This window comes from Perca flavescens, chromosome 20 (genome assembly GCF_004354835.1).
Source record: "Perca flavescens isolate YP-PL-M2 chromosome 20, PFLA_1.0, whole genome shotgun sequence".
NCBI classification, from domain to species: Eukaryota; Metazoa; Chordata; class Actinopteri; order Perciformes; family Percidae; genus Perca; species Perca flavescens.
Window position 1 is genome coordinate 30967035 of NC_041350.1, and position 19250 is coordinate 30986284.

General features: G+C 40.4%; 1 protein-coding gene across 1 annotated transcript in view; it reads right to left on the bottom strand.

Annotated features, from left to right (window-relative positions):
- The window catches only part of sgpp1b (sphingosine-1-phosphate phosphatase 1b), a 44241-nt gene that overhangs the window by 12837 nt on the left and 12154 nt on the right, over nucleotides 1-19250 (bottom strand). The window contains exon 2 of the mRNA XM_028565565.1: nucleotides 11156-11245. Coding sequence (XP_028421366.1) covers nucleotides 11156-11245 — 90 coding nt within the window. The remainder of the gene's footprint in view (nucleotides 1-11155; nucleotides 11246-19250) is intronic.

Here is a 19250-nt window from a genome sequence, read left to right on the forward strand (position 1 = left end):
AAAGATCCCAAATATGTCTGAATACAGGGATGTTTCCCAGTTGATGTAATGATGCTGGGATAATAAATAGCATCTGTGAACATTTCGCCCATTAGGAGAAGTTTAACTGAAGCATTGGTAAAAGTTGATCCAGATTACTTAGGGAAACATTTTGAGGAGAGATCAGAGTCTAAGGGATTGTTAAGATTTTACAGATGAACTGACGTCGCGAGTTACTGGTGGAAAGTAAATTGGACATTATTTACATTCTCATTAGAGTGAGGAAAACCCTGAAGAAGAGCAGCTGGAGTTTCTGGGTTTTAGACGCACGATTTTATCCTGACAGTGGTCACATTCAGGCTTTGGGAGACATGCAGGAACAGGAGGAGGATGAGGAAGATGAGGAGGAGGCAGAAAAGCTGAGTGAGAGGAAGAAGACATGTAGAGTACAAACTAACAGGAAGAAATAGTGAAGTCCTACTTTGTAGGAGGGAAACAGGTGGTTAAATGGTTCCTCGCTGTAAACCAACAAGTAAACAGACAAACAATGTTTAGTGATTGTCATCCTGTGATGTAGAACGGCCACAGTTTAAAAATACTCCATTCCCGCATGTTAAATAACGTACTCAGGGTTGTCCCTGCCATTGTAAGTCTTAGGTGCAGCACCCAAGCAGTTTTTGGCAGCACCTAAGCTGAATGAATGTAAAATGTGCCAAAAAAAACGTTGAAGCCAAACAAACTAAAAGACTTCTCTCAGATCTAATGATTGTAGTTCTTCAGCAAGTTTTGTCTTTAAGCTGTTTGAGTGTTGTTCATTTATTATCTGCTCTAGCTTTTTCAACACTTCAGACTAGGGGTGGGTGATATAGACCCTTTGCAAACACGTGACCACGACCACGTGACGACGCCATGACGGACGGCAGAAACACCCAAAGCACAAGCTAAACAGTGTAGTAGACGAGCGGAAAGTTTCATTAGTTTCAAATAAATAACACTAAATAAAATGTAATAATAATAATACTATCTTCTTCTTTATGGCTTCTTCAGACATGGTTTAAATTCATCCACCCTGGTCCCTGTCTCGATCCTGCCGGTAGCTAGCTAGCTTGCCCCGCTAGCCGTTAGCCGCCGTCCGGTGAGTATTCAGCCAGGCTTCTGTGATAATCATCTCAATAACAATCCATGGAGCGGCGGTGGTGTGGCTATGTCTTCCAGTTACTGAAGGCTACCTTTAGCTTGCGCTTGGAGCAGCAAGTTCATCTGCCTGTTTCCCCTCTGTCTGTCTCGTTCTTTCCAACTCTTGTGAGGCTAGTTCTTCGTCTGTATACTCGGATTCGAATAAATAAAGACGACCATATAAAGGCCAAAAGGCTCTTCCGTGTGTTGTATTTCTGCAATATTCGCCATAGTTATGTTACTCCAAGCTTCTTCCCTTGTAAACAAATCTGCCCTTCACTCTTCACACACTACGCTCCGATCGGCACACTGTTTATCTTTTCTTGCTACAACTAGCAGCTACTACTGCACTATGTTTTTTTTTAGGGGGCAATACACTTCAATACGTGACATGACCTGTCCTCTGGAGGACATAGCCACACCACCGTGGATTGTTATTGGGATGATTATCACAGAAGCCTGTCTGAATACACTCACAGGACGGCAGCTAGCACCTAACGGCTATCAGCTAGCTGCAGGCATGTACCGTTGTTCACTGGCTGAGCCGATGCAACTTTCTAATGGATGCCTGAACGCATCCCAGCTCTGGGGAATAATTAATCACACGTTAATCCATGCAGTAAATCACGGAGTGTCTATGATCAGTATTAACCACACATAATGTAACATCTAGCCATCGTCCTATCTCTGATTATATTCGCTGTTGACCGGTGGATATTTCGAAAGCTAGCTGGTCGGCTAACCGGGGTAGGAGCTCCGCAGACCCGCATTCAATTTAGTTGTTTGGCCCTTTTGAAGCTAGTTTCCGTGCCATGTCATCTTTAATTTAACCAATATTTGTTGTATGCGTGTTAAGTTAAATGATCAAGGGAACGGCTTACTTTTTGGGATATGTAGGTCAGTGAATAACCGATGATAGTTATGTGGGACCTGTTAGCAGGAACAGCTGGTTAGCACGGCAGCTAGCTGGGTGAGGACGTTTTATTATTATTATTTATCAGTCATTTAAAACAGGCAATACATACACATGCTTGTGTTGGTGAGGATTACTCTGCAGATTGTGTATGTGAGAACAAGAACAGCGAACCATACACAGTATATAAGCAGCGAACACGCTCTCGTTTGACTTGCCGTCCGTCTACAGAATAGCTCTTCCGCCGTCCGTCATGGCGTTCATAATTCGCGGGAGTAGAGTGTGACGTCACGTGCAAAGGGTCTATATATCGTTTACGATAATATCGTCATTGTTGTGTTAACGATGTGCAAATTGAAAAACAGCACACTGCCATCTACGTAGCCCCTGATGCTAACGTTAGCACATGTTTGGCTCACTGCTAACCATAGTGAACAAACTGCAGCGCGATCACCTTTTACAAGGCATCCTTTAAGTCTGTATTCTCCAGCTTTTTTCCAGCATGTAGATTGTGTTACTAGAGGGAAGAACACACTAGACCATGTATACTCTAACATCAAGAAAGCACACAGAACTGCTCCTCTCCCTCACCTGGGCCAGTCAGATCACATAAACTAATCCTGATCCCAGCATAAATCTCGGTCAGAAGGACGATACAGCCAAGTAGGACTATCAGAACCTGTCCTGACACTGCCCTGTCCCAGCTCCAGGACTGCTTCCAGTAAGGACATGGTTGTGTGCAATATGTTACAGAACAGAACCCTTTGTTTATTGTTATGATTTCATCTTGCTTGTATGCTGCACAATTTACATTACAGTAGAGGTGAACAACTGAATGTATACTCAGAGTTCAATGTTCCTACACTAGTTCAATTAGTATTTTGTCTTTGAATTGTTTTTACTTGAATACTTAAATTTAAAGAATTATTTTAAAGAAAATAAATAAGAACTGTTTTCATTCAACATTGTGCCCATTATCATCATCAGTGATTAAGTAACTCAGACTTTTAAAAACTAATTTTTAAAAGATATCGTCTAATTATTGTTATGGTCAAAATCAGAAAAAAATATTGAGATATTTTTTGTCCATATCGCCCACCCCTACTTCAGACACAGATAGATGTATATATATATATATATATATATATATATATATATACTGACAATAATGGTCAAAATGTATGTCAAATTGCATATTTCTTTTATTTAAAAATATAACAGAGACTTCTTAACCCCTCCGCCAAAACTGTGCACCTAAGTCTTCCCCAAACCAAGGGCAAACACTGGTAGTTTGATATGTTAGAGCCAGATTGACCGGTTTATCGCACTTTCAGACAACATCCCCCATAGCTGTACTCTCCAGTTACAGTATTTATAATTTATTATGGTTTTTTGCACTCTTTTGTATAGTATCTAAGTTTGTTTTTGTCTTATTTTATTTTAATTTATTTAGCTTGTATACTCTCTATTTTAGCCGGTGTGGATTTCTTTGCATTCAACTCCTTTTACTCTTTACTTGACTCAAGAAGCCTGCACAAGAATTCTCATGTGCCTGGACTGTTTGGTGTATGAACAAATGGCAAATAAAAATCTTGAATCTTGAAAAACTACTTTTGTAGTAAACTTCAATATTCCGCACATTGATAGCTATGTTGTAATTCTGATTGAACATTAGGCTCTAAATGACATTCAGTCTCCTTTTAAACTGCTGTGTGGACAAAATTTGTCCATCGGTTTCCTTTAAACTGAAAGGGTCGAAAAGGAGTAAGGAGTATTGCTTGATTTGCTAAAGTCTATGATGGCTAAAGCCGTCTACACATGATAGGTGGCAAAACCACTTTGCGCTGGCCATTCCTGCTCTGATTTGCCGCTTTGCGCTGCGCTCAAAGTTCAAATTATTTCAATTTTGACCTAGTTGTCGCTGACCTTTCGAAAGCGCAACCAATGGCATAACAGCATGTCGTTACCTAGCAACAGGAAATAGCTTCCTTGCCACCCTTGATGACGAATACCTGCGCTGCGCTTTGCTCTGCGAGCAAATTGCGTATCATGTGTAGGCTGCTTTAGGATTTTGTTACTGACTTTTGTAGGCCCTTTTGTAGACCAAACTGCATGTGAGAAGACATGCAATAATTTGCATAATAATAATTTTTTGGATAAAATAAAAGCATGTCAATAAACTAGACATGTCTGGCCCTTGGTGTGATTCTCTTTTTCCAGCGTGGCCCTTAGGGGACGTCCACACAGAGACGCTTTTTGATGCAAACGCACATGTTTTGCATCATTTGGGCCGGTCGTCCAAACGAATCCTGTAAACGCACATTTTTGAAACCTGGTCCCAGGGTGAAAAATTCGAGCACGGCTCCCTTTTGGCTGCATATGTGTGAATCGATGATGTTATCGCCACACCCCTCAACCTCATAGCCCGCACTAGCTAGTTGACGGCCACAGACACAATTGCGGTCAAGCTAACCGTATCCCATCATGGTCAAACCAGCTCACTTCATCTAAATAGTTTGTCTCTGCTCCCTGACACTTCCCTCTGCTCTGCCGATCCTGGATTCTACACAAGATATATTGCTAACGTTATGTAGCTAGCTAACGTTAAACATCGCTAAAGTAGTTGACCACTCCAGCAGGGACGTAACGTTAGCTGTTATGGTTAGCTGTTTATAAAGTGGAAGTAGACAACTTATCAACTAGCTAGCTAATCTGTCTGCTTATCAACTCCTTGAACGGATTATAGCAACTTTTAGCACAGCTTATTGTAAAAAGGCTACCGCAAAAAGAACGTGTAGCTGGATTATCAAAAAGACATTGGATCATTGATTTTTGTTTGACTGCGGATGTTAGCTGGCGCGCTAACGTTAGCTCTGCTAGCTAGCGCGCTGCAATCATGTCCGATGGCAGACAGAACTGCAAAATAAAAAGCAATCCAACAGCACATTATACAGTGTAAACAAAGACACATTTTCTTGCGTGTGTTTTCTTCCTTTATAAAATGAGCAGTGGTGAAAGTTATTATAGTCTACTCATGTTATGAACGGAAGTGGAAGTGAAGAATATGCTCTTCTTCGCCATTCATGGTGAATTTCTGTAGCAGAGACAGCGCCACCTATAGGCCTGCAATATGAAGTCGCGTGTTGAGTCTTTTACAAATGGATCCGTTTGGGCGCACTTTTTTTTTTCTTTTTTTTGTTACACGGTTCCAGGGAAGACGGGGGGAAAAAAAGATTGTTTTGGTACGTGTGGACGTGGCCTTAGTGAAGTGGAGTTTGACACCCCTGCCTTAAATGAACAAGGTCTGACTCAGAAAGGGTAGACCTTATTTATCTGAGAAGACAGCAGGAATCGGTTTCTGTCGAGATGGTCACAGAGACAGAGTTCTGGTGAGTATGTAAAGCGACGTGAGCCGGCAGATGTGCATGTGGTTGCTGAGGTGGAGGTCTTGGCCACGACACCACCTGCGGGCAGCCACAAAAAGCCCTTAAAGAGAGTCTCTGATGTGGAGTTAGCTTCTAAAGTTGGTCTGGGAGGACAGCCAGCATACTGGAACTTGTCCCGCAGCGGCATCCACCAGTCCTTCTGACACAGCTGTGACCACCAAGACTGTTGCCCGGGGCGACAGACAGCCCCGACCCCAAAAGTGCTCCAGGACTGACATCATTTCCCAGTGAGGTAAATAACCCCCAAACTAGGTTAAAGCTGTAGTGTGTAGTTTCTGCCGGCAAGTAATGACAACAAAACTGTCGACGCGTCCACATGATACAAGTCTTCCATGATCGTGCACCCCCCTGACCCCTCCTCCACACAGTTAGGTAGCCAAGGAGGACACAAAAGATTAAAAAACATGGACTCCTCTTTCTGTGTGTGAAAGTAACCAGACGCCCCAATCTTGTGAACATAGTCTTACTGAGAAATCCAGAGAGAGTTGTGTGGAGCTGATAGTCTTAATTAGCTTGGTAGCAACTCATTTGGAAACGGCTAGTACTATTTCTGGAAAATCAATGGAGAAACTTTTTATTGATCAAAATATCTCCGCATATACATATAGTCTAATACCAGTTTGACAAGATCATTGTAACTCAAGGTCCAATTACATCTCATCGAGACTGTGAAGTGTGGTTGAAAGCTCTGTTGAAAGCTGATAAGTGGACCTTGAGGATTATGTTGTCAAATACTCACAATACTTTCTAGTTTAATAAAAGAAATCTTTCCCTAGATGTTACACTGTGGTTGTATTTTGCAGATGCTGTCCAGGGTTCAAATCTCACTCAAGCCAACATGCATGTCGGTTGAAAAAGACAAAGGGATTTTTTTACATGTAAGCTCTTTAATATGCACTGCAGCAAGCACACTCAAATGTTCTACAGATACTTGTACTTTATCCATTGATTTTTTGTTATTGGTGACCTCTTGACAACCCATTCATAGTGTCTCACAACCCATGGGTGGGCTGCCACCCAGACTTTGAGAGGTACTGTAATGCAGGAGAAAACACACCCATTCAGTGGTTTATGTTTTTCATGATTCTACCTGTACTGCACAGCAGTGATGTCATCCAGCAAAAGCCCTGCTGGCAGTAAGAATTGGGAAATTCTACTGGTTATTGTCTTTACCACTTAGATCTGCACTGAGCAGAGATAGATGCGGGCCTGAACATGTTGAGGACATGATGCATATTCCAGTAGCCGTGTGGTAAAAAGGTAGTACAAGTAGAAGCTGGAGAGGCTTGGATCAAAACCCAAACAAAAGACAATAAGGCTTGGATACCCGACCGGAGCCCGACGGGCCGGGTCGGGTTCGGACAGATATTTAGAAATTATGGTCGGGTTCGGATCGGGCTTGGTCACATCAGCGCGATAAGGCATTTGTTGTAAAATGGTGCTGCGGCTCCTTTAAGAGAGCTCAGCATGTGCGTGTGTGTGTGTGTGTGTGTGTGTGTGTGTGTGTGTGTGTGTGTGTGTGTGTGTGTGTGTGTGGAAAGTGGGCAGAAGAGAGATAGAGAAAGAGGAAGCAGACGTGGTGTAGATGTGACCAGAGCAGAGTTGGTGGAATAAGTTTAAGTTTTGTACACAGTGTGTGCGGTGTCAGACTGAAAGCCAAGCTCATTCATTGCAGAGCGTCTCAAGAAACGGCCTTGGCAAGTCCGTCCAAGATAAGGGGGCCGAAAGATTACATTTGTTTGGGCTACACAAATGGCTGCTCTAATTTAACAGTCATACTATTGTTCATCCGGTAAACTGGTCAATTTTTCATTCCAAATCAGTGACCTTCTTCATGATGGTATCCGAGCCACGGGTCATTACCATGTTGTATTCCATCACGCGATTAATAATCCCAGTTTGCAAACTGATCGCTTTTTCAACAGCTTCAGTCAGGCCAGGCAGCTTCCTTGGGCTTTGGACAGCTACCAGAGTTTTTTTAATTTCTCGATAAACCAGTGCGAAGCATCCTCCAATCAGCAGCAGTCCAGTTATCATGGTTCCGAATAGGTAGATATCCTCAACGTCGTCCACGGAGAGAGCAGAGAGATACACGACAGCCGTCCACCGTATACCCCGCAGCAAATGTTCCGTCAGGACGTGCTGGCTCACCCGTACCAGTGCTCCTCCTCGAGAATACAGTGTCAATTGCGCTGAGAGACCAGTTAATCAGTTCCATAATTTGGGTTTCGTAGAGCCTGAGCCTTGCAGGGAAAGTCTCTAAAAAGTTAACAGCAGACAACACAAAACAAGATAGCAAGCAGGGTAGGCCTGGGAGGGAGAGGGAGAGAAAGCAACCGCCTTCGCTGAGAGCAGAAAGAAAATTGATTTCTAATTAAACTATTAATTGGTCCCTTAATCTTTACAGTCTTTATCGTTTGTTTACATGGAGTCTGGTGGAGTTTGGTGAAGGTGATTTTGGGGCTGTTTCATGTTAAACTAAAAGGATTTAACTCTTTAACTAAAAGGTCTATCTATCTCTGTAGGGATCCTTTCCATAATTTTGTCAGACACTTAGAATAATAATCTGAACCGTCAGCGCCAGAAACAGTGCGCTATTGCCTATTAACATTACCTGTGCAACCTTGTTCTGCGCTCAATACATGGCTATCACTTAAGACACAAAAACAGGAAAATAGGGTCCATGTTGAAAAAAAACAGTAGTTACCCTTTTAAATAGGGGTGGGGGGAAAAATCGATACAGCATAGTATCGCGATATTTCTCGTGGCAATACTGTATCGATACACAGGCGCCAAGTATCGATCTTTTATTATTTAAATTGCACATCAGAATTTAACTTTTTGGTAGTATAATAATAAAATCAATTGCTTATTCAGTCCACCAGATGGCGCTGTTTGTTTTCTGGTGAGGTCAGCGGGGTGACTGTCAGCGTGCAGGCGGATGTAGATAAAATAAACATGGCAGCGTCAGAGAAAGAAATCAGAAATGCACCATCTGCGTTTAAATCAAGTGTTTGGACTTTTTCTGATTTTTTAACAAGGAGGGGACAACTGAGATGGACATGAGACATGGGATTTGCAAGGAGTGTCGATGCAAATAAAATACTCAGGGAATACCACAAACATGAGGGCTCATCTCACACGCCACCATCCAGAGTTAGCGTTAGCCGAGGGACGGTAAAGCTAATGCTAAACCAGCTCCATGAAAAACCAACCAACACTGGACACACTTAGCTTGACAAAGCTACCTCCCAATTCAGAGCGAGCTAAGAAAATAACTCAAGCCATCGCCTACTTCATGTGCAAAGACCTGCGTCCATACAACGTTGTGGAAAATGAAGGATTTTGTCACTTGCTAAAAAAACACGGAACCAAGGTACGTGACTCCGTCGCTACCGTTTTTTTGTACTCATTTTAATTGTAAAAATACCTGTAGTAGCACAGCAGTGCATACCTGTTGGTATTACAGTCTAGTCCACCTTAATTAAAAATGCAAACAGTTCAGTTTGCCAGGTGTATACAACATTTATAACATATTCATTAAAGTGCTGGTTAGTTAGTCAGCTTGACAGTCACATTTTACAGCAATAAAATTCATGTGAGATGAACAAACAGATGTTGACAAAGTTTTCCTTTGGGGACATAATAATGAAGTTGGAAAAAAGGTAATAAATTGCAATATATTGCAGAATATCGCAATATGTTTAAAATCGCAATAATATCGTATCGTGACCTAAGTATCGTGATAATATCGTATCGTGGTACCTCTGGTGATTCCCACCCCTACTTTTAAATCAATGTGTGGACAGGTTTCCTGTTTCACACTATGCCGGCTAGTCACACCACACAAATAACACAACAAAGACTGGCAGTTTAGAAAATGTTAAAGTCCGCCTCCACTTGAAAATGTGGTTTACTTCTCTCGGATGTTGGAGCTTCACTGTGCAGAATGATGTACAGTACGTGCAGAGTCTGTTTTTACATGCATCTGCTCAAGAGGGAAATTGTCACTGAGCTCACCCAAAATCTGAGTTTAACAAGCTTGATAATGTGAAATCACAAATAGTTTGGAGCCAATCGTGGTCCAAGAGCAGTATGCAATTTACACTGTGATGTGGAAACCTGAAACCTCCGGGTGACGTATTTGCAGATTCTGTTTTTTTTTTTTTTAATGAACGAGAAGATGTAATCTCGAGTTTTTGATTCAGGTTATTTAAATAATAAACTTTTTTTGTGGAAAAACCATATCAGACAATAATAAAAAAAAACATATCAGACAATAATAATATATATAACAATAATATTTTAAAAACTTATCAGACTCTAAATGAAGTGCTATAATCTGGTTAACTGCACCTATGTTGTATTCAATGCAGATTCAAATAAGACTCAAGCAAAACATAAATCACAATCAAGCAGCCCAACAACAAGTTAAAGATTCACTGAGGGTCCTTTAAATGTAAACGTTTTTAGACCTTACTTTTGGATTTAATCTCAATATTGTGACTGTTGTTCTGTTCCATTTATATAAATAATCTTGGGAAAGGACACTAAGTGGACGCTGTTGAGATCATTTGGACACATGAAACAATCCACAGGTCAAAAATGAGCTTTAAGGCTCAACTATCACAACATGTACAATGACTCTGCACATTCACTATCAGTTTGACCTAGTTCATCAACCTGTTGACAGATCACTAAACTGAGATAATCTATAAAAATGGAGAGTGCTATCGAGCAAAGCCGTGCTGATCTGAGAAAGTGATCAGAGGCCACAGGTACGTATCTACTGTATGTGTCCATCTTTACAGTAAAGTTTTACAAACCTTTTTTTTGTGAAACTGTCAAACTCACCTGGAAAATGACCACTTTATTTTCCCACGCAGTTTTTTTGGTGGTTGTTCTGTGTGTTACGTCTACAGTTACACAGGTGATTGTGTTGCTGACATCAGAGCCAGCTCCGCTCTGGGATACTGATTCCCACATGTCAGCTATCATGTTCAGACGGACACAATGTCGACAAACTGGCACTGAAGGTGACAAGGTTGACACCATCTGTGCCTGTGTGTGTGTGTGTGTGTGTGTGTGTGTGTGTGTGTGTGTGTGTGTGTGTGTGAGGGTGTTCCTCACCATTATAAGGTGTAGGTGCGGCACCCAAGCCGTTTTGTGCGCCACCTAAGCCAAATTAATGTAACTAAAGACCTTTCTCAGATCTAGTGTTTGTAGCTGGATTTCTCTAGCAAGTTTAGACTTTAAACTTTTTGAGTGTGCTAGCTTTTCCAACGTTTTAGACACACATATGGTAATAATAACGGTCCAAAATGATGCAAAAAAGATACACAAAAGTACCACAGAAAGACGCCAAATGACCACAGAGACCCCAAAAAAAAAATATAAAAAATAGACCACACTACTACAAAAGAGATGCAAAAACCCCAAAAGAGACAAAATGTATAGGGAAATAGATTTTTTATAAATTGAAAAACGTCCCATTTTCTTGAGAAAGGACGCCTAAACCCCCTACCAAATACCCGTACCTAAGTCTTCCACAAAGCTAGGGAAAACACGTGTGTGTGTGTGTGTGTGTGTGTGTGTGTGTGTGTGTGTGTGTGTGTGTGTGTGTGTGTGTGTGTGTACCTACCAGGACTGAGTGCATTCCCATGTAGATCCGGCTGACACAGACCAGCAGACACCAGCAGAGAGCCAAGCAGAAGCCCAGTGTGAATGGGTACTGTGGAGGTGAAAGGAGACACTTTAACACAACAGTTTGCAGCATTACAAAACAAAATGGCAATGGCCTATGATGAATATCCTTTCTGATTAACTTATAAATCCATAAAATGTTAGTTATTTTATTATGGGAAAAAAACACAGTTATTGGAGCCCTAGGTGATGTTTTAATATTGCTTTTGTTTGACCATCAGCCAAAAACAAAACCAAAAAGGTATTGAATTCAATTACAACGATACAAATAAATCTTCATATTTGAGAAGTTGTAACCGACGCAATGATGAAAAAAATACACGTTTTTTAACGTTGAAGAAAAATCTGTTTTGCAAATGTTTTGTGAAGGAAAGACATGCATTTAACACGTTTGTTAGACCTCAGGGATTCACACAATGAGTTCTGGTAATGAGGAGACTATAGTCTCTCAAAATCTGACGAAAATCTTTTAAACTGACCTTTGTTGATCTGAAATGAAGACAGATTCAGGAACTGCATGGCCTATTTCTCGCTTAAAATGTTTTCAGAAACACATTTCGGTGAACTATTTTAGTACAATATGAGATCGTATTCTGAACGGCCGCCATGACAGTCTGGTTTGAATTTCCGGAGAAAACAAACCCATGTGACACGTTCGTTCAATCAGCTGCCGGTTTTCATTTCTTGGGCAACATTACAGATTAGCGCCACCTGCTGTTATAGAAACGTATTACGTCTCGTCTCCTCTCGTCTTTTTGGTCTGCTCTGTGGCAGTTTTTTGGACCTCGGGGACGCGACTGATCATATCGACGGGTTTTCGAGTTTTCTGTCAATGGTCGGCCGTCGGCTATATGGGTCTACACCATTAGGCATAAAGTGCTAAATGTTGTTAACATATTATAACCAGGGCTTTAAATCAACACCTGCCAAACCCGCCATATGTCAAAAATGAACTGTGGCGGGTGACATTGTAAAGTTACTAGCCAATTTGGCCGGTGATGAATGAAGCAAATAACACTGCATCTGTCTGAATCGGCCGGCTGCAGAGACGATGCGACGGGTCAGTGTTGCCACATTAGTCTGTCCTCTGCCAAGAAATTTGGGCGTTTTTTTTTCGTGTGTTTGGCTTGGAAACGTAATTAATGTGTAGTAACCACAGATGATTCTGTGCACTACTGTATCCCTGCCGTAGAACTGAATGAGATCGGCTGACTGTGGTATCATATATCCCTAATCACAGGTCCATTTATAACAAATAGTTTCAATATTAGTCTTTCCTAACCACTGTTATTGTTGATTGCTAAAGTTAGCTAAATTAGCATAGTCATAATTACAGACGTTACCCCGATAAATCCAGTCTTGTGCTGATGCTCTGACAAGCAGAAGCCCCCGCTGTCTATGTCCTGATAACCATTTGGAAAAGTTTGATATTTTAGTGAACTCACAAACAGAAGAATCAGTCTCTCGTTCATTGATTTACACGGCGCGTCGCTCACATATGGAAAAGGTAAGTCTCGCTTTGCCAGGCCCTCCTCCAAAGCGCTCTGGAGAAGGGTCTGGCTAGTCCACACTGCATTCTGGGATGGGAGGAAAACGTGCTCTGGTTTACTGGCATTTCTTTAAACCAATCACAATTGTCTTGGGCGGAGAAAAGCCGCAGCTCCTCAGAAAAAATAGTCTCAGGAAGGAATTTGTTTTGGTGGAACATGTGTACGTTTAAAAGTAGTTTTAGTCGTGCAACAGAAAACTCAGATTGGACAGATAGTCTAGCTAGCTGTCTGGATTTACCCTGCAGAGATCTGAGGAGCAGTTAACAATAGTCCTCACAAATCCACCGGAGGTTAGAACGCCAACACAAAGGAAGAGGAAGGGGACGGACATCCAGCCAAAAATGAGGGACATCCAGAGGAATTTCTGGCTGCAACAGAGCAATCCCGGAAGTTGAACGTCAAGGATATAGACTAGGAAAAGTTCAACACAATTCATCTCTTGCAGCGGGCGGAGGTGTGCGTGTGACGAGCACGAACGCAACAGTTTCACGGGATTGTGCCCACTTGTCGCGTCGCCTGTCAAACTGCCCGCACCCCCCTACCTGCCCGCTCAACTCTCATTGAAAATACAATATGATGTGAGGTCCTCATAAATATTTCAACAATCTGCAGATTCCTTATCAAATGTACTTGTCAGGAGGTAATAAAGGCAGAGTTTTTCCCTCATGTGACTCAGATTCCATGTGTTTCCTAATCAGTGTGAGAGTTACAGTTCCTCAGTTTGGATGCGGGTCACATGAATGCAGGGTTTTCCCTGCCGTTAGAAGGTTTAGATGCAGCACCCGAGCCGTTTTGGGCAGCACCTTAGCTAAATGACTTTTCTAAAAATCTAATAATGGCAGTTTGTCCCCAGTGGACTCCTTTAGCAGGTTTTGTCTTTAATCTTTTGAGAGTGTTATTTATTATCTGCTCAAGCTTTTCCAACGTTTTAGACACAGATATAGTGATAATAATGGTCCAAAACGACGTGAAAGAGACTCCAAACTAGCTCAAAGAGACACAAAGGGACTACAAAGAGACGCTAAGTGACCACAGAGACCCAAAACAACCCCAAAAGGTAACAAAAATGTCCAAAAAGAGACAAAACACGACTACAAAGAGACACAATCCCGTGAAGAGACACACAATGTATTTTTTTTTAAATGTAAAAACGTAACGTTTTCTTGAGGAAGGACGCCTAAACCCCCCGACGCCAAATACGCACACCAAAGTCTTCCACAACTGAGAGCTGAAACAAAGCTACGTTTGGCATTTAGGCCTAAGCTTAAAAAAAATCACTTAAAAAAAAAAGAAAATGAGTGACAGTTGAGCAGGGAGAAAGCGACGACAGATGAAAGCTGCTGAGGTCTGCACGCTTGTTAAAAGCCTTTTGTTCCCTTCATTGTTGTTGAGACAGCTCAGATTTCCCCTCACAGACTAGAATGATATGACAAGCCCCATCTAGCAGTCCCACAGCCCCAGCCTGCAGGGGAAATGTTGCGTCAGTTTGATGGTGCTGGTGGTTAAAACTACTAACAGCTGTTTGATGCCAATAAGGACAAGACCTTGTCACATTTAACCTACAGTATATCTATGTCACTAAGTTAAACTACACATTAGGACTCAACCATTTGGGGAAAAAAGTCAAATTGCCATTTTCCTGCCAGATATTGTGATTACGATTCGATTTGCATTTTTTTTAAGTTACATGATGCACCTTCTATGATCATGTTAAAGTAATAAAAAAAACATGAAAAATCCACTGACAACTTCGATTTGAAAACTATTAATCCTTCAGCCCTACTACACGTTATAGTAGAACTATGAGAAAAATATTTGCAAAATGTAACAATGCAATATTTATCAAAGCATGTTAACTAAATATTCAAAGCCATACGGTAAAAAGTTAAACCTACATTGTGTCAAATGGATTTTAATATGAATATATGACCATAATATATGTTTCAGATCTCACTGTGAGACTGATCCAAATGATTAAGACGCAAGAAAGTTTTATTTTATCACAAAATGTTGAAACAATAAATGCTAATATTGAATTGTTGTCCAACCTGTGGCCTCATCCGAACATGTTGCCAAGTTTTTTACACAGTACAGATACATATTTCAAATATAAAAATGTGAGACAGTTGCGTTCAGATCAGCTTTTTTGACCCCCAATCAGATTTTTTAAATATTGAATTTCTGCCGATGCAGAGTCCCTGATCTGATTTTTGTATTTGCTCAGATAATATGGTTGCACCCCATTTTTGGTTTACAAAAGTAACTAAGTAAACAAAGTAACTACAATATGTCTTAAGCTTAATACATTTAATTTAGCGTCTTTTCTCTCAACACCAAAACAGTTGTCTTTAAGATCCCAGCAAACCCCCATCCAAAAAATAAACCGTCTCAAGGTCCCCGCTGGACAACGACAACTTAACTCAATCTAAAGTCAATCTTTATTTTCTCTGATGTCTCCAGGGAATAACGGCCTGTAAGCGCGCTTTCCTGGTGGAATCATGGACGAAGTGTGGCAAATTACAGTAATCCAATTCTGTTAAAAAAGGGTGACTGAGAAAGATGGACCTTTTTACTTGTTGCCAAGGGCTGGCAAGCTATGAGATACTCTAGACAGACACTTGTGAGTGGCCACGGTAGACCGCGGTCTGGCGGTGTGTCTGTGGTGCTGGGCGGGTGTGATTAAAGGAGGCCATCACTACAAGCTGATGTACATGATCGGAGTAACCCCCGATCAGTTAGAAAAATAAATGCCAAAATCAGCTCTGATTGGACATCCCTAATCAAATGTACTACGTTTTTGCAAGTAAGAGTGTGCGGGAATTTCTTTGCAAGTTTTTAACACCAATAGTAATTGGTAAAGGAATTTGGCTTTTTCAAAGAACTTATGAGCTTTACCATTGAGGTGTGCAAAACCACAAAGACAATAATGTTTCAGCTACACTACAGGAATTATATTAAATACATAAATCCCTTTGAACCTCTCCATTTGCACCTTATGAACCCTGCTGTCCTTGTATGCTGTACTTGTAGCGAGTGTCAGCCTGTACTAAAAAGACCATAACACGGATGTTTATTGGCCATTTTACAACCTTCATTAGCCTGATGGATAAAAAGATAGAAAGTTGTTTTACTGCCAGCTGCAGCTGCTTAGCTCCAGCATCTGAGTAGGTTACTGGACAAATGTATTTCTGGTCACACAGAGATAAGCTTTGTTCCAAAGAATGCCTGCGCTGTTGGTGAAGTACACAAACTAAGCACAGCTCAGATTTACCTGCATTTATCCAAAGGCATGTGCTGGGCTTAATGGAAAAGTACATACTAATCTGGCAAATAATTGAGCCACACTTTCTGCCCAAAACTTGCTAGAGTGCTAGTACAGATTGGTACATTTATCTTTTGTGACATTGTTTAATTCTTTCCATGCAGGCTCACACAGCTCAAGTAACATTCTACAAAAGGTTTGGTTTTTAAGGACTGTCCTATTTGTTTTGTCTTTAACTGACTGACAAGGCAACAAAGAAATAAAAACTCAGAGGCCACATACAGGGCTTGACATTAACTTTTTGAGGCACTTGTCCTTTGGACAAGTACATTTACGTTTCACTTGTCCATGTATAAAAGTCACTTGTCCAGGTAAAGATTCATCATTTTATAAAAGAAATTGTGTTTTGCTAATGCAGAATTTGAACAAACCATTGAAAGCATCCAAACACTATCAACATTACAACAGTAGAAACAAACGTGCCCCAACAATAGATTTCCCCTTCAACAAGAAAAAAGGATCTCCAGACTCCATAATACAAAGTAATATGTTGCACGCCGGTGTGCAGAAGTTAATATATTGAGATTCTAATTCAATATTTTAAAGTTTGTCATTACTTTCAGATTCCTAGTCAATATTCTAAGTTACTTAGTCAATATATTGAGATACTAAGTCGATACTTTGAGATATTGAGTCAATATATTGAGATTGTAAGTCAATATTTTAAATGTTCTTATTGGTTTGAGATTCTTTGTCAATATTCTGAGTTACTAAGTCAATATATTGAGATACTAAGTCAATATTTTGAGTTAAATCAATATAGTGAGATATTAAGTCAATATATTTAGATACTAAGTCAATATTTTGAGATAAGTCAATATATTTAGATACTAAGTCAATATTTTGAGATAAGTCAATATATTTAGATACTAAGTCAATATTTTGAGATAAATCAATATATTGAGATACTGAACAATATAGTGAGATATTAAGTCAATATTGAGATACTAAGTCAATATTTTGAGATAAATTAATATATTGAGATACTAAGCCAATATATTGAGATTCTAAGTCAATATTTAACATTTTCTCATTACTTTGAGATTCTTAGTTTATATTCTGAGATACTAAATCATTATTTTGACCAGAGGTAGTAGTGACTTGAACTTCTACTATATCTAAAATAATTTTGTAGACATAACAATGGAATTTGCCACTAAATGTTGGTGTTAACTTTTTTTATACAATTTCACAAATTTCTACCCGGCAGAGGCTGATTTACCGAAAGGATCCTTTTAAAAAGGTGTAGCTACTTTACAGTTGATTATTACCTGATATTTAATCTGCATATTTTTTTAATTATTTTTGTTCAAAAAGGAGCAAAAAAAACGACATTATAGAACGGCTTGTTTATTGCTAAGGAAAAATTAAATGATTTATTAAAAATGTAACAACAGTAACTTATAAAAATAACTTATTTCACCAGTAAGTTCCTGTTAAACGACAAAAATAACCACTGGATAGGAAAAAGAGTATTTTACAACAACTTTGAATGCAGCACGACGCTGGTGGGGCGAATTTCAAGTGAACGCAACATCTGTGTTTTTCCGACAACAGCAGCGGCACACTGTCATATGTTCTTCTCCAGTGAAATACAGACACACTTTTACACAGTTTTACACTAGCTAGCACGGACCACTGATTAGCTTTCAACACTAGTATTCGGGGCACAAGCAAAGTAAAAACAAATCTTTATATTTATACCACTAAAAAGGCTCAAAATAGCACCACACTTCAACAGTAGCATAATGAGGGTCCCTACATGTTAACCGAAGCATTGAGAACTTTGTAAGTGTACAGACAGTTTATTAAAAAGATAGTTTAGAAAGACAGTAGCTCCCAAGACGGCGGCTGCCTGTATACAAGAATGTGACAGTCTTTATAATCTATAAGGGGAGTTGGCCCAAGCTAAATTTTCCACATTGTGGAACAATAAAGTTTATCTTATCTTATCTTATCTGATCTTATCTTATCTAAAATGAGGTCAGTGCAGGCCAGGGGGAGGTTTTGGTTGAGAAACGGGCATCTTGCTGTGTGTGGATTAGCTGTGAAGGTGTCCATGTGCATAACAAAGCATGTCCCACGGCCGGGTTGGCATGCCCCCTTAGGCCCAGTGCCTGTGACCATGGCGGTGCTGCAGCGGTCGTTTTATGGACATGGTGGGTTTTTTTTGTGGCTTGTGGTTCTTTGCACACTGCTTATTGGCCGTTAGCCTCAGCAAAGGGTTTCCTCTGTGCTCCCTCACGTGACATAGAATGTACATACATACACACACCCAAACCACACAGCTCCCAGGGTGTGCTGCGTTTTACTTTCAACACTGCCAAGATGTAAACTAATCGTGTTCGACGCTATGCACAAACCAAAGTTGTGTGAATATCTGTCTTATGTTGGAAGTTCTTAATACTGCAGAAAAAGACTGGGCCCAGACCTAATTGCTTTTAATCTTTTACCATATGCTTAATTTGATAATTAGAAAATGAAACATTTGCACACATTTGTAGCTCTGAATGTCAACAAGAGAAAAACATCATCAAAATCGTAAATACTGCAACAAACTCTATTTCTTCTTTTGAATGAAACAGCAGAGATCTTAGGTTGACATTTATCTACAATTTGAATGAAAACACAATGTCACACTCAGGGTTGCAGTTAGGAAATTCTATACTGTTAAACTTATTTATGCTCACAGGAAAAGCTGTACTGTTCCCACCTAGATGTTCCAGCTCAAGGGAGGAAGTCTCACTCAAATCCTGTTTACCATAATGTTTTCTGTTCTGGCTCAACTGGGCGATGTAATGATAATTTATATGACACATTGTGCTAAAACTACCTATTGATGCCTTATCTTTCTGGTCTGACTTTTCAGTCCAGCAACTCTTAAACTCCATTTCCACCTGGATTTAACATCTGTCCTGAGTGATCCGGTCACAAGTGGACAGCTCTAAATACTAAGAGTTTGAGTCTTCACCTGGCACCAGAATGTGTCTCCAAATGTGTCCTGAGTGACCATTTGTTATCGGATCTCACTTCCCCACTCTATATGCAAATAAACACGGACATCATGACCGTTTGCATATAGGCTAGTGTGTGTGTGTGTGTGTGTGTGTGTGTGTGTGTGTGTGTGTGTGCGCATGTGTGCGTGTGTGTTGCTCACATAC